Below are 15,307 nucleotides of genomic sequence, written 5' to 3' on the forward strand. Positions count from 1 at the left end.
GAAAAGGTTGGGATTGTATGGAAAATGCAAAAAAAAAAAAACTAGCCAACCTGCGGCGTATGCCGCATAATCAGGCCGCTTTTTAAATGATTTTTAAGCACAGAGGAAAAAAAAAACATTTGAAAAATCCGTAATTTAATAAACCACCAAGAAAAGTAACATTGCAACAATGCACGCTACGAACCAACATACAATTGTCCGTGACTGAAAACCGGAGAAGCGCCGTCGCACTTTCTCCTTCCAAAGCGAAGGACGGGGTTGAACGCCGCTCATTCAGTACGCACTGGCCGCTTATGTGCCCGCCCCCAACTCCCTACCTGAGTCACTTTCGTCTGTGTACAGTCCACACGCACCTGTGAGTCACGTTGACTGTTAATTTTCCAAATACCGCCTCATTCGGTTTTCATGTTGATTTTTCATTGTTCTTTACGGTTCCGGCTGCTTTTTTTTTATATATAATCCACCAAGTCACCCGACCATGGGGGGCTTTACAAAGGGCAGGGACGTAATCAGTGCGAGCATATGACCCGCACGTACTGGGAATTTCTCGTTCGTGGGGAACAATTGGAAGCCACGGTCTCCATCACGAATGGAGTTAAACGGCTTACCCACGCCGGACATACAAGTGCATCACAGACCTGTTAATGCTCAATCTCACGTGGCTGAAAGCCACTTGTCCCTCTAAGAATTTGGACGCCGACCGCTGTTGGGTCGTGTAACTATTTAGCAGGCGGGAGTCTTGTTCGTTTTCGGAAATAACCAGCCAAATCGCTCCACCACCCACAGAATCGAGAAAGAGCTATCAATCTGTCAATCCTGTCCGTGTCCGGTCCGGGTGAGGTCCGGTGTTGAGTGTTGAGTCAAATGAAGCGAAAGGCTCCACACCTGGTGGTGCCCTTCCGTCAATTCCTTTAAGTTTCAGCTTTGTAACCATACTCCCCCCTGAACCCAAAGACTTTGGTTACCGGTTGGCTGCCGGGTCATGGGAATACGCCGCCGGATCGCCTGTTGCGGGCCTGCATTGGTGAAGCAGGTGAGACGGTAATGAAACAGAGGCACAGGGCTTATTGGTTTTTAATGACTGCTTCCTTCATTGGGTTTTAACCAATGCACGAAACGAACCAACACACAATCGTTCGTGCGGCGCTCAGGTTAGAACGGGAGGAGAGGAGAAGGACATCCACTCCGCTCCCTCCATCATGCTAGTCTGCTGGTTTCTCGTTCAGTATACACTGCCTGCTCATGTGCCCACCTCCAAGTCGTTACTCGAGTCTTTGTACAGTCCAGATGCACCTGTGACTCACATAGACTTTTCATTGCTCTGTGCGGTTTTGGCTGCCTTTCTATATATAATCCACCAAGACACCCGACCACAGTGGGAGGGGGGTGTGTACAAAGTGCAGGAGTATCTAAGAAGACGCATGTTTGTCGCGGATGCGAATTGCTGTATGTAGCGTGTAAAACAGTTTGCTATAGTGCACGAGGTCGTGCGTCGTAACCGAAAACTAATTTTTTAAAGACTGCTCACTTCATTGTGTTTTAACCTCAGTTGTAAAGAAACGTTTTAAGGATCCCATGGGATACCCCTCGCAAACAGTTTTACACGCCGCATATGGCGATTCACCCCGCGAGAAACATGCCTCTATTAACAGTCAACGTGGGTCGGAGCTGCATGTGACCTCTACGACAGACGAATATAAATGACGCCGGTTTTTCTGTGTCATCGCATCCGAGTTGGTGGGCGTGGCTCTGTGAGTTGTCGTCGTATCCAATGGTCTTGGAGTTGATGAGCGTGGCTCCTTACTGTGTGCGCCATAGGTGTCTCACTTGTCGGCGGCTTAGTGAATCCACGCCCCTTCCGGCGTGCTTTCCATGGTTGTCTTGCCTTAGTGAATTATATATATAGATGCAATGATTCTTAAATTTACTTTGACTTTTTATTTCATTGCAGACAGTATGAACCCAGGATATTTCATGATTTATCTGGTCAACTTCATTTTATTTGTTAATATATACTTCCATTCTTGTATTTCTGGTCTGCAACACATTACAAAAAAACTGGGACTGTTAAGCATTCAACACTTTGTAATGTTGACAATTCTTCTCGCAACACTTAGGACATTTTGGTACTGAGGATACCACACAATGAAGCATTTCAGGTGTTATTTTGTCTCATTCTTCCAGCAAACATCTTAAGATGTGCAGAAGTACAGGGTCATCTTTGATGCATTTTTTGGTTCAAAATTCTGCACACATTCTCTACTGGGGATAGACTGAAGGCAGTCCAGTCCGGTACCCATATCGTCCTCTTACGCAGCCATGCCTTTGTAATGTGTGCAGAATATGGTTTTGCATTGTGTTGTTGAAAATTCATAGGTGTCCGTGGAAAAGACGTCATCTTAAAGGCAGCATGTGTTGCTCTAAAATCTCAGTGTACTTTTCTGTATTAATGCTGCCATCACAGAAGTATAATTTATGTTTGCCAAGGGCAATGAAACAACCCCATACCATGACAGCTTTTGAACTTGTTGCTGATAACAGTCTGGATGGTCCTTTTCGTCTTTGGTTTGTAGCACCAATGCATTTCTTCCAAAAAAGATGTGGAATCCTGATTCATCTGACCATAATACGCATTTCAACTGTGTAATGGTCCATCCCAGATGCCTCCAAGCCCAGAGAAGTCAACAGTGTTCTGCACCCTTGCAGTTTATGCACTGAAATTTCTCCAGATTCCTTGAATCGATTAATAATATTATGCACTGTACAGGGAGAAATATGCAAATCCCTTCCAATCTTTCTCTGAAGAACATTTTTTTTAACATTTCAATAATTTCCTCATGTATTTGTTGACAAACTGGAGATCTTCTACCCAACTTTGCTCCTCAAAGACTCGTCCTGTTGTGGATACTGCTTTTGTATAAAATCATGGTCATAAACACCTGTTTGAAATCACATCATTATTTAATTTTTTTACTTCATTACTGTCTTTAAATTTTGCCCAGTCCCAACTTGTGTTGCAGGCCTGAAATATATGAAAGGATGTATATTAACAAATGAAATGAAGCTGACCAGACAAAACATGAAATATTTTGAAAATGAAATAAAAATCAAACTGGATTTTACTGAATTCAAAAATTGATGATTGTTGGAATACAAGTAGGAAAATCACACACAGTGCATCATAGATTCAAATATGTGTCCTGCTTAATCCAATGACAGTGAGAAACAACATTGGACAGAGAACAGTATATGCGATGTAACTATAGTATAATCAAGGACAAGGAATGACTGGATAGAGATAAGATAGAGAAATGTATATTAAGTATTTTGAGACAACACACTTCAATTGTACCTCAATAAAGTGTACCTTAATGTACAGCATTAGTTAATCACCGCCCAAAAATATTAGTATAACAATTTTTTCCTTTCATATTTTCATGTTATTTAGCATGCATGATACTGTCTAGTGAATAAAACATTCATTATTTCATGGATTTTTAAGGGGAGAAATCAGTTCCATTAATGCAAACAGGATTAACATATGATGATAAACACAAACTGCATTCTACCTGCATTCTTACTGTGGTGTTTTAGCTCACATTTCTGTGAAGTTCAATCATAACTTGCATTTGCTTCCAGATGTACAGAGTAATGATCACAGAGGAACTAATCAGCAGTTCATTTCAGATTTTTAACTTAAGTCTTCATAATAAAATTTGCTTTGAAAAAAGTTGAATGGTATTCTGCCTACGATTGAAAAAATAACTGTTATGAGCATAACTTGGCCTTAATGATCCCAAATAACTATAAAAAAATAATGTATGCTGTATGTGTAATATAAATTAATATTTCCTTGTCAATCTACAACCTTCTGGCATATCTTTATGAACACCAGCAGCATGTATTTACTGTATATATCACAACTCAAAGTGCTTTACCATAATAATGACTGAAGAGAGTTACAAAACCAAGTGAGTAGTAAAGAACAGTTATTATAAACAGTTATAAAAGTCTAAATCAGCTGTTTTTGGTGTAGTGCATGTGAACATCTAAACATGTTTTAACATTATTTGAGAATTGCAACCATTTTGTGTTTTGCAGTTTGGCCTACTGGTAGTGGGCAAAAATTTAACATTATAGAAATATTTTTTAAACTGTAATCTGGCTTCATATAGGTATCAAAAGCATTACCAAATAATTACTGTTTTGAAAAAAAAAAATTGAACAGTAGTCAAACTTGCAGTTCTTTTCCTTAAACATATTATTTTCTTCCTGCAGAATGACCTTCTTTTTCTTAAAGTTACCAGTCAGCTCCATCATCTCAGTATTAAATGTGCTATTCATGTGCTCCATGTTAACCAGTTCAATCCAAATTGCCTGCGGCGCAGACCAGGAGATGAGGTGTGTAGACCTACATACAATCGTCACTGCAAGAAGGTTTTAATTTGGAGAGGGGGGTTATAAAGTATTGAAAGGTTTTTTTATGATGCAACCAAGATACATACATTGCTTTATGTTATTATTTTTTTAACTGGCTTAAAGTAGTACAAATAATCAGATGCATTATATCAGAGTAGTGAACTATCTTGAGTTTTGAATAAGCTGCCTGCTTGAAATGAGAAACTGATAAAAAGAGTAATATAACATTTATCAGTGTCAGTGTAGACAGCATTTAAAATTCTTAGAATTTTTAAATATTCTTGGTTTTCCTTAGATTAATTTTATTTTTTATCCAGATTTAATACTTCACATATCTATGTTTCCAAATATGTGTAATCAAGAAAACCACATTTTCATAAGTACATTTTTTAATTATAAAACTACAGTAAATAAACCCTACAAATGTTCATTTTAATTAGGCAAATATTTAGAATTTTATCGTTTTTGTACTTGCATAGGGTATCTCTTATAGTTGCATGCCTAAGTAATCAGTAAAAAATAATACAGAGAGCTATCATCTTTAATTTTATCAAATATTAAAATGACACATTTTTATGTGTAGTAATGCAATTATGAAACAATCTCCAGACACTTTTAGACTTTGTAACATTATGAAGATCGTTGCGTTGCCATTATGGACCCTCTTCTGGCACAGACATTCTGTGACTTCTCAGTGTTCAAATTTCAATGCTGTGGACCATTCATCATGATTGGATTTATGTTTTTAAAGAACTAACATTCTGTAATATATATATATTGAAATATAAGTAATCAGGAAAAGTTGTTTGACATGATCTGGGTGACACCCACCATTATGCAAACAAATTTATTATCCATTTCCACTTGGGAAGGAATGTCTCTTACATGCTTGCACAATATCATGAAAATATTGGGTTAATGAACTATGTTTAAGGTGGTATTCAAGATAAGGTTGTCTACAAAATCCTGTAGACTTTATAGACAGGTCAGTCAAGTCTACAAACCTAGTGGCCATTCCTCAAGTCATGTACAAATAACAGCATTTCCAAAAGCTAAGTATGACCAGGTTATTTGTATTCTAGTGAGTTTTTTAATTTTAAAGTGAAGTGACTTCATTTGTAACCCATGCCTAAATGCTAAATAAGTAGTTACAAATGTAAGGAAACACAGTCATGCAAAGCCCCAGGAAACATTGTTCGAATCCCACCTCAGATACAGTTTTTTTTTTTAGCCTGGGTATTTCAGTTCCCCCAGATCCCACCCACTACCCCAAAACGTCTCAAAGTCATCCTAGTTAGGTTTATTGCCAATTACAAATTGTATTAATAACAATGATTGTGTGTTGTAATGAACTGGCACCAAATTAATGGGCTGTTTCCGACCTTGCACTCTCAGGTAGACAAAGTATCACAGACATGTTTGGAATTAATTAAGTTAGAATAAACCACTGAAATGCAAAGTACTTTGTGTGATGTAGTATTATTTGTGCTATTTAATCTATGATGTCTAACACCATAACATGTCTAATTGAGAGCGGCAGGCTGTAGTGTAATGTTTGAGCATTTTTTGTCAGTACTGAGGAAACATGTTTAAATTGCACTATATTCTGTCAGATATACGTCTTATTAAGTATAAGCTTGTCTGAGCTTTCCTTCAAGTCCTGAAGGAGAAGGTAATAGCCAGCATTAGTTTAAAGTGATATTTGATTGTCTTTTCTAATATACTGGTGTTGTGACACAGAATTAAAAATAGCTTTTTGAAAAGTGACCGTGTACTTCAGCAAACCCTATACCAGGAATAGATGATGTCAGCTGTAACAGGCTGAACTCTCATTAAAAACCATCTAAACCCAAAATGACACAAAAGAGTCAAAACCTATCAGTTCCCCATCTATGGAGAGGGGTGGCTAACCCACATATCTGTCTTGAAGATACACCAAACTACTCATTTCTACTCCCTCTCGTGGTGTCTAGTGACCAATTACTCCAGTTTCTTAGCTACCCACTCCTTTAGATGGATAGCCCTATGTTTCACCATAACAAATTAGTGAGAGTGTACCCTTGAACTGGGCACTAACTCCTTGTGTCCTCAGTTTATAGCCCTGTTTGCCACCTGTTGGCAATGAGGTCCTGCAGTATCTTACTTCCCTAAACTTGCAATTCCTGTTAAGAGAGGTTATTAATACACAGCCATCTGAAAGGAATGGGGACCATCCTGGAGATTTTGTTTTGAACTTTCTCCTAGCATGTGCCATTGTGGTGTGTGCTTCTGCCCCGATAAAAATTTGCCAACTGGGCACCCCTCCATACTGCTCTTAGAAAAAAAAAGTCAGGAGTAGAATTTATATTATAATACAATGTAAAAGTGTTAAGTAAAATATAATAGAAAGCTGAAACTTCTCCCATCGCTAAATTACATGGAATGGTAGACATTATGGTAAACATTATAAATGGACTGGGCGTGTGCTGATATGTGGCAGATGAGATTTAATGTTAACAAATGTAAAGTATTACAAGTAGGAAGTAAAAATGTTAGATTTAAATACACAATGGGGATATATTGTGAAGAAAACAAATCACACTGGCCCACTACAGAAAGCTTGGTTTAAGCGCTGAATTTGGCTTGAAATGGCCTGGAGAGACTTGGCTACAAATTTCTCAAAAGCTCAAACAGAACTTACTTTACCTATTAGAGTCTAATGCTGTAAACAGAAAAGCACATGCAAAATCCTGACTACTTGTTTTATATATCCAAAACTTGGATGAGGAATTTCTTATTCTCATGTGGTAGCAATTTAGCACCTAAAAGCAAACAAAGTGAAGGTGCAATAAAAATATAACATACATTATTATCTAGTAAAAAAAAAAAAACTACAGAAAAACAAACAATATTCATAGAATTAATTACTGCCAATTAGAAACTTCAACAGCATGTATGTTCATAGGGTCATATAGTCAAGTATAGAGTGGAGAGTGAAGTTCTGACTTGCATATGCTAATCAACATGCAGCATGTCACCCCTCCTTGACTAGTAAGTATAAATACCTTACCTTGAACCTTATGTCTTCCTTATTCTCAGAGTATATTTATTAGTAAACATAAAATAAATAAAGTTTTAAACAATTATAATAAACATTTCAGAATTTTATTAATACATATATTAAATTCTTTAATATTTTGTCAAAAAAATGCATGGCTTGCAAATATTAGCAAGATAGATGACATGACTTTATGGAGCATAATATCCATCCATCCATTTTCTAACCCACTGAATCCGAATGCAGGGTCACGGGAGCATAATAATAGCTGGATAATAATTTTCATTGCTCTTTAAAGAATATAAATATATTCTGTCCCCTTGTTTATACTAATTATTGAAACTGGAAAATATTTGCACACAATAATTACCAAATATAAGTATTATGTATGATTAAAATAGTCATTCAAAAAAAAGCATGTCATAACATGTACAGTATATGAAATAAAATAACATGCCTTTTTCTTCTAATATTAGCACAACACAACTCCTTCTGAAGTGGTACAATGGTCCAATCATAGAGTAATGGAATGGCTGCGTTCTGTGGATTTGGCAGAGTATGCACCAAATCTCCGAGGTAGTGGCGTGCATGGTGGGCTCATTGTAAGTGAACACTTGAACAATTTTATATAGTGACAAACTGACATGCCTTCTAATCAATTTGTTTTCTGTTTTTCCCATTTTTTTTTATTACTGTCATGATTAATGTTTGTGTTTACTTTATTTGTCTGCAATTGGAATTTGTTCTTTTTTTGTTTTTATGTTTTGCTAGTGTGCTTATTTATTTGTTTGTCCAGATTTTAGAGCCTCGCTTCAATTCTGATACAATGGCAATGCTTTTAAACATTCCACCCCAGAAGACGCTTTTGAGAAGACACTTGACTACCAACTTCAACACCTTAATTGGTTTAGAAGCACAGCAAGAAAAAAGAGAGTTCATGGAATCTTCCACATACACATCTCTGACAACTACTGCAAAAGTCCGGGTAAGGGTCTAATTAAATGGATACGACTTGCTTTGTAAAGTTGAATTTATACATCATAAATTGTATTCTTTCAGTGTTAAATGAACCAAAAGGGAAATACTTGTGCATAAGAGCCTAAATGTAACAGTGCCAGAAGCTTTGACTTTAAGTAATCTTTTCTAATTACAGAAACAAAATTTCACATATTTTTTCTTAATTTTGTACCCCGAAGGAAAACTGAAAAATGCTAGACAAACATAACTTGGTATTTTACGCTTTCTTGAACAATGTAAGCAAAAGCAAGAAAAGTTTAGGGAGAAATGTATTAAATTGCCTGCTTTTAACCCATTTTATTGAAAGCATCTGGCTGCATAGCCAAAAAATCATATTTGATCATCATTTTTTTCATTGGAAAGAGAAAAGTATTTGATTTCAAATTACATTTTTTCTTTTAAACATGAATTTCCAAAGTTGTTATGTAATTCAGTCCTTTGCTTATAGCCCATGATCAATGTTTATTACATAAGTTGATCAAAATCCATAGACACATTAATACCCAGTATCTGTTTAATAGTCACCATCTTCTGCTTATTGCAGAAGCATATCTTAGGTGTAAATTGGTTTCTCGCAACAGACAAAGTGACATTTCTTAAAATGCATCAAATCAAATTATTTAAATTGTTGATTTTTATACAGTTTATAGTTTGAATTTGATAACCTCCTTCCTCCAGCTTAATTTGCTTTAAGTTGTGCAACATCTTATGTGCAAACTTATTTTTGACTGGGACATTGAGATCTACAATTGATAGAAATGAATTAGTATAATACAGGTAAAATTCCGTTAGAAAAAACTCCTAGGGACCTAAAAAATATTTTGTTGTAACGAAAATTTTGTTGTAATGAGATTCTGTATTATTTACTATAGTGATTTCTTTAACTTGCACCCAGGCGTTTGCAATCATTTCAATAGCTTCTTTCACTTTAATTTTAATCTCCTCCTGCCTACAAGTTATTCTGACCAGAATTTTTCTTAGCATTTCCTTGCGATAATACACTTTCAGGGTGCGAATGATGCCCAAATCCAATGGCTTGAAGCACTGCTGTGCAATTGGGTGACAGGAATTCAACGCAAACAATCTAAATGTGGAAGCATGTTGTGGGCAATCAGGAGCTGAATCATTCTTTTCTTCTTCATATTGTGAGGTTTCTGAACTCTTTTGAGACCCCACTCCTCACCCAACGGGAACGACACACTGAAGTGCGTCCCGAAGCGAGATTTCAGTGTCTGTGGAAGATTGTTTGTCCGTTTCCAGGGCAGGGCAATATCAGACTCATGGCGCTGTAGTGAAGAGACACAGAAGCAAATCATAAAAGATCGGGGTCACGCTATAAGTCCCTGTCTTGCACCCCAAAACACGAGGCTGAGTCTCAGTACTTTAGCAAAACCAGCTTTATTCAGCTTGAAATAGGAATGGCACACTTATTTATTGTAGCGTGATGTGCCACTCTGCTGTACACAGACACAGCAGTCAGGCAGGGTCATGGCCAGATCAGTGATCAAGTAATCCTGTGCATATTGTGCACAACTGAGCTGCGGCCACAGAACTAGCTGCTCTGTGGATGATTCACTCAGGCAGTTCAAGGTCTTTTGGGCACTTCGTTGCAATGAGAGTATCTGTTGACTGTACTTCGTAGTAACGAGATTTCTATAGACTCGCGTCATATGGGGAAGCTATCAGGACCATAAAAATACTTCGTTGTAATGAACATTTCGTTGTAATGATATTCATTCTAATGGAATTTTACCTGTAGTATTTATTTCAAGATATTAATGCGCATTTTTAAATACTTAAAGCCACATCTCCCTCACAAGTTGTGATGCTACTACATCTGATAAGGACATCCCAGTGAATCAAGTTCTCACTCTGCAATCACAGGGGGCACTCAACATTAACAAACTCCCACCCGCATGTCTATCTAGGTCATATTTATAAAACCAAATATTGATCACTAATGCAATTTAAAACCCTCTAAACTTGTTTTAGAGATAACACACAACCCCACCAACTATCTTTCTGTCACACTGCTTCTCCCTGATGTGTTACAACCTTGTCGTGAAAGGTGCTGAAATTTTAAATGGCAATGTAAAAAAGAAACTCGAAGCTGGCATATTTTAGTTTGTTTTTCAAATTTTAAAATATTAAGAACATGTCCCCTTTTGTCTTTCCTAGTGGTGTTTAAATGTGAATTTATTTATATTGTGTCCAGTCTGCAGTCATTAAGCATAGATTTTCCACCTAATTTAGTTTTTCAAAACAGAAGAAAGAAAAATTGATATATGTTTCTTTTTTTTTTTGTCAAAATTTAGCCAAAGAAACTTGGATTTTCAAACTTTGGACATTTAAGAAAGAAAAAGTTGGATGATTCTGTTGATTATATTTGCCCAATGGACAGAGGCCATCCTGCAATAAATGGAACCCAAGACTCCTATGGAGGAGTCAGAGGACTTAGTCCAATCTTTGACAAGGACTTGGATGAACTGGTTCAGGTGGGACAAAAAAGCTGAAATCATGCATCCCATCTCGATGCTGCCAAAAATCTAACACCCAGTAACATTTTGCCATCTTGTAACAATTTAAAATGCTGACCCATGGGCATGAAATTGTGTAGGATGTACTAAAAAGGATACTGACTTTCAAAGTCTCTTGCAACTTTTAGATCTTTTTTCTAATTGATGGCCATGTGTTTGTTTTTTTCCAGCTGATATATACAGAAACCATTTTTTACATTTTTATTTTTTGTTGTGCCTATTTTTAATAATTTCATTGGTTGTGCATTTTGAATGTTTCAGTATAAACCGCTTGCACCATTGATAACTCATTTATAGTATTAACCTCTTATTTGTTGCAATTTCAGTTTGAAAGTTTCAAAGATTTTTGTATCATGCATTTTAGCATTGTTCATTTTTTGGTTAGCATATTTAATATTTATATGGATTAATTATACAACAAAGCCTTGAACACTACAGAAACAAAAGTATTTGTTCAGAACTCAGAATTATAATTCATTATTCACTTTATTTGGTATTTGAAATAAGTGAAAGAAAGATTATTTTTATATAAAATATTTTGTTGTAATTAGAAATTGTATATACTCTGTACTATGTATAGCACACAACTAAAACTGATTGACAATAAATCAAATTTAGTAAATTCAATTGCTACACAGTAGTCTTTTCATCTTGGGTGCTGTGAATATTACTAATACATATGCTATTGTAGCTTTTGTAATACAGTATAATATTTATCACATCAAGTTATTGAATGTGTATCAATCAAATTTGAATATATATCAAATCAAACTAGTCGCACTGTCTTGCACTGTTAAGATTTCATTATGACTATAATATAGTAGATAAAAAAATCTTTAAAATGAAAAAATGAGCATGTGATTTGGTCCTGTGTTTTTAATAATATCAATCATTTCCAGGATGTAGCGTGTTTTTATTTTGAAAAATATGCTTCTACTAAAGGCTTTCATGTTTTGTTGCATTTTGGTAAGTTTGTTTGAACTTGTAACATAATTTTGTTATACTCATTATTAACTTTAGTAACATTCATTGTCTAACCTTTCAACATAGAGGTCATTGCTAAATTATGAGTTTAGTAGTAGAAGAATGTTTGCATGTGGCAAGTGGTCTTTTTGAAAACATCTCAAGGTATGTAAAGAAAACAGAATTGCTTAAATAATTCATTAATTTTACAAAAACTTAGATTAATTTATTGAATTTCATATTTAATGTCCATTTATGACACTGATTTTTAAGATTTAGAGTTTTGTTCCAAAATGAAAATATTTAATGTATGGTATTTTTAATTCCACAAACACAGAGTATAATATTACCAGGAATAATGACAGGTTCCTGATTTAAATATCAAATTAACAAGCTTATCTCTCATTTTTTGCTTTTTCACATTTCACCTTGTTTGTCAGAAGGTGGCTGTGTTTTTCAGACGTGACTACTAAATTAATTAGTACTAGTGGGACACGCAGACCTCCAGTTTTCAAATAAAAGGAAATTGATAGGAGTTTAATCCACCATTGCAATGATAAGCTTGAATATGAATTTTGAACACATAGGAGTGACTGGGAAATATCCTAATCCCCAGTTACACTTCAGCACTTGTACATAAAAATGTTCTTTAGACTCCAGCAATATGAAAGTATAAGAAATGTATTTAACAAAGACAACTTTGGAGCACCATACAGAAGATCTGTCGCTCTTGAATTGCCATCACAGGTGTGCTAATAATCCTTTGTTATACAGAGCCTTTATAGTTTATGAATATACAAAAGTATATTTAGCATAAAGCTGATAACATGTTAATATAATGTAATGGGCCCATATTTGGCTCCTTCTGAAGCTATGTGGATAGCTCATGGTCCACATACTACAATGATTTCATCCTACTTAGTGTAGTTAGACAAAAAGTTTATTAAACTAAAAATTTTAGAGAAATGTTTTTCGGTACAGTAGTAATAAAGGCTGAAATGGATAACAAAGATAAGGAGCTCTCAACACCATGTGTTTGTGTGGTCCTCAAATAAAAGGGAATGGAAAATTATTCTTGCAGCTCCTGTAGAATTTCAGGTTGATCTTTCATTTCGATATACAGTGCAGTATCTTGCTGTGTTATTATTTGCATTTCATCGTCAGTGAACTGTCTCCTGCTTTTAAGCCAACACTGAAGAACGGTCAAGGATGCTGTTGATTTTCTTGGCCAAACAGTGTGCATAGCTTTGTTTTTTGTGTGGAGTGTAAGGTTGTGGAGGAAACTGTCAGTGTTTATGCCGCCTACATTTTTCACCCCTCAGTTGACATGTGTGTCATTGGCATGCAGAATATGACAGAGTGATCACTTTGTTTTGTGCTGGGAGTTGTTTCTGGATGTGCCGCTGTGACTTTCCTGTCACTGTTTCATGAGTTCTGTCTATGTCAGCAATACTGAGTGAACACTGTGTGCCCACACATCTGTTCTGTTTGCACACAGCCATGGATTTCATGTCTGCAGGTATGGCTCCTACAACTTTGGTGGCCATGAGAAGGACTGAAAGCCAAATATTGGGGGTGCCATGAGCCAGACATCAAAATCATGGGCCACATTGCGTGTTTCACAGCATAAGTTGAGACTAGAGTGTGCAAGTTTTTTTTTTTCCATGACAAACTCACAGTCCTTACAATTAATTTTCCCTAATGTGTATCTTCCCCAGATATTTTGTAGCTAATATCTGTTTGAACTGAAAACATAATAGAAGCAAGACACACAGTTGTTCCATTCATTCATCCATCCATCCATCTTCCTTTCCTGCTTATCCAGCATAGAGTTAGGAGTAGCTGGAGCACAGGGCACAAGACAGGAACATCACTGGGACGGGGTACTAGCCTGTTCCATTCATGTATTTTCGTACCTGAATTTACCTACTTTTTCACTGGATAAATGAAGATAAAATGTTACATATTTGGTTTGCCAGCATTAATAATAAATAATTATATTGTACCAACATAGCTAATATAAATGCACCAAAATATTTTTATTGTTGTTCTGATGCGAGCAGTTGGATTTTCAAATCCTTTAATGAATCCTTGTATGCTTTTATTAATGTTCTTGCAGTAATGCACAGATTATGTGCAATTTCTCTCTGAACTGCAGTTAATGTCAAAATAGGATTTTTCCTGTTTTCTTTTGTTTACATGCTGTGGATGTATTTATCTGGAATGGAAAAGTCCTATGGCATGTAAGACAGTGTCAGCTATAGTGTTACTGCTCCAGTGGCGAATTGCAGTCCTGCCGTTAAAACAGTATCTGTTCCTTAACTTCACTTATATCAAGTTTATTTTTTTATTGAAGTTCTTTGAAAGTTATGCCCTTCATAAAATTAAAATGTACAGTATATCGTTTTCTGAGTTTATTTGGACAAATTAAACTTGATTAATATAACTGCTGCCCAATTTTACAGATAGAGGTTACAGAAGGGACAATGAAACAAATTGGTGTACTCTCTGATGGCATCAGTAACCTTACGGTAAGTATTTAAAGGGAGTTATGATAAATGTTACATTGTTTTTGGTTTTTTTTTTAATTAACAAAAAGTCTTACATATTTTTGGACATTTAAATCACTGTATGTCAGTAGTTCCCAAACGTTTTTAAGGTACAATCTGTGCGCTGTACTGTTGAGTGACAAGTACAATATCAAATATTCAACGATAAGTACAAGCTATACCCATTTTGTTAAAGATGGATACATTTTTTAAAAGATTATTGGAACCTTCTCTGTCTGGCAGTGAGAAGAATAAAAAAAAATAGCGATGAATTTCTCAGATATGGTTTTACTGTTATTTCAAATAAATCCCAGCATGTAGTTTGACGAAAAGTGTTGTCAAAAGAAAATATGAAGCTGTCAAAGATTTTTAAATACCAAATATCTAGACAAAAAAGTCAAGCCTGTTGAAAGAAAGCTAAACTACCTCGACAAGGAGCAAGCCATTTTTACTTTAGTAGTAAGAATTACTGGCTAGTTATCAAGTTGCATTTTGCATTGCAATAGCCAGTAAACTGCATATAACTGCTGACAATCTGATTTTATGGACAGCTGTTGGTATGGTGCAAATAATATTTTTGTCGAAAAACAATACCTCTCTCCAATAATTTGAGCCAAAGAAGATTTCTGGTCAAGTTCAATTGACAAAAAGACATTTGATTCATTCCAGTCATTCAAGAACTCATTTTAGCTCTGTTTAATAAGCTCACACTGTGCTGCTATCCGTGTTAGCATGAGCCTTGAGCCTTCTTCTAGTAACTTCCTCCATATGTATTCTGAAGTGCA

The 15,307-nt window shown here is 35.8% G+C and overlaps 1 protein-coding gene across 10 annotated transcripts in view; it reads left to right on the forward strand.

Annotated features, from left to right (window-relative positions):
• ppfibp2b (PPFIA binding protein 2b) overlaps window positions 1–15,307 on the forward strand; it is a 291,180-nt gene that overhangs the window by 260,899 nt on the left and 14,974 nt on the right. For all 10 annotated transcript variants that reach the window (XM_039749799.1, XM_039749816.1, XM_039749800.1 and 7 more), the window contains 5 exons: window positions 4,279–4,401; window positions 7,933–8,058; window positions 8,253–8,441; window positions 10,789–10,968; window positions 14,439–14,504. In XM_039749799.1, coding sequence (XP_039605733.1) covers window positions 4,279–4,401; window positions 7,933–8,058; window positions 8,253–8,441; window positions 10,789–10,968; window positions 14,439–14,504 — 684 coding nt within the window. The remainder of the gene's footprint in view (window positions 1–4,278; window positions 4,402–7,932; window positions 8,059–8,252; window positions 8,442–10,788; window positions 10,969–14,438; window positions 14,505–15,307) is intronic.

This window comes from Polypterus senegalus, chromosome 1 (assembly GCF_016835505.1).
Source record: "Polypterus senegalus isolate Bchr_013 chromosome 1, ASM1683550v1, whole genome shotgun sequence".
Taxonomy (NCBI): Eukaryota; Metazoa; Chordata; class Cladistia; order Polypteriformes; family Polypteridae; genus Polypterus; species Polypterus senegalus.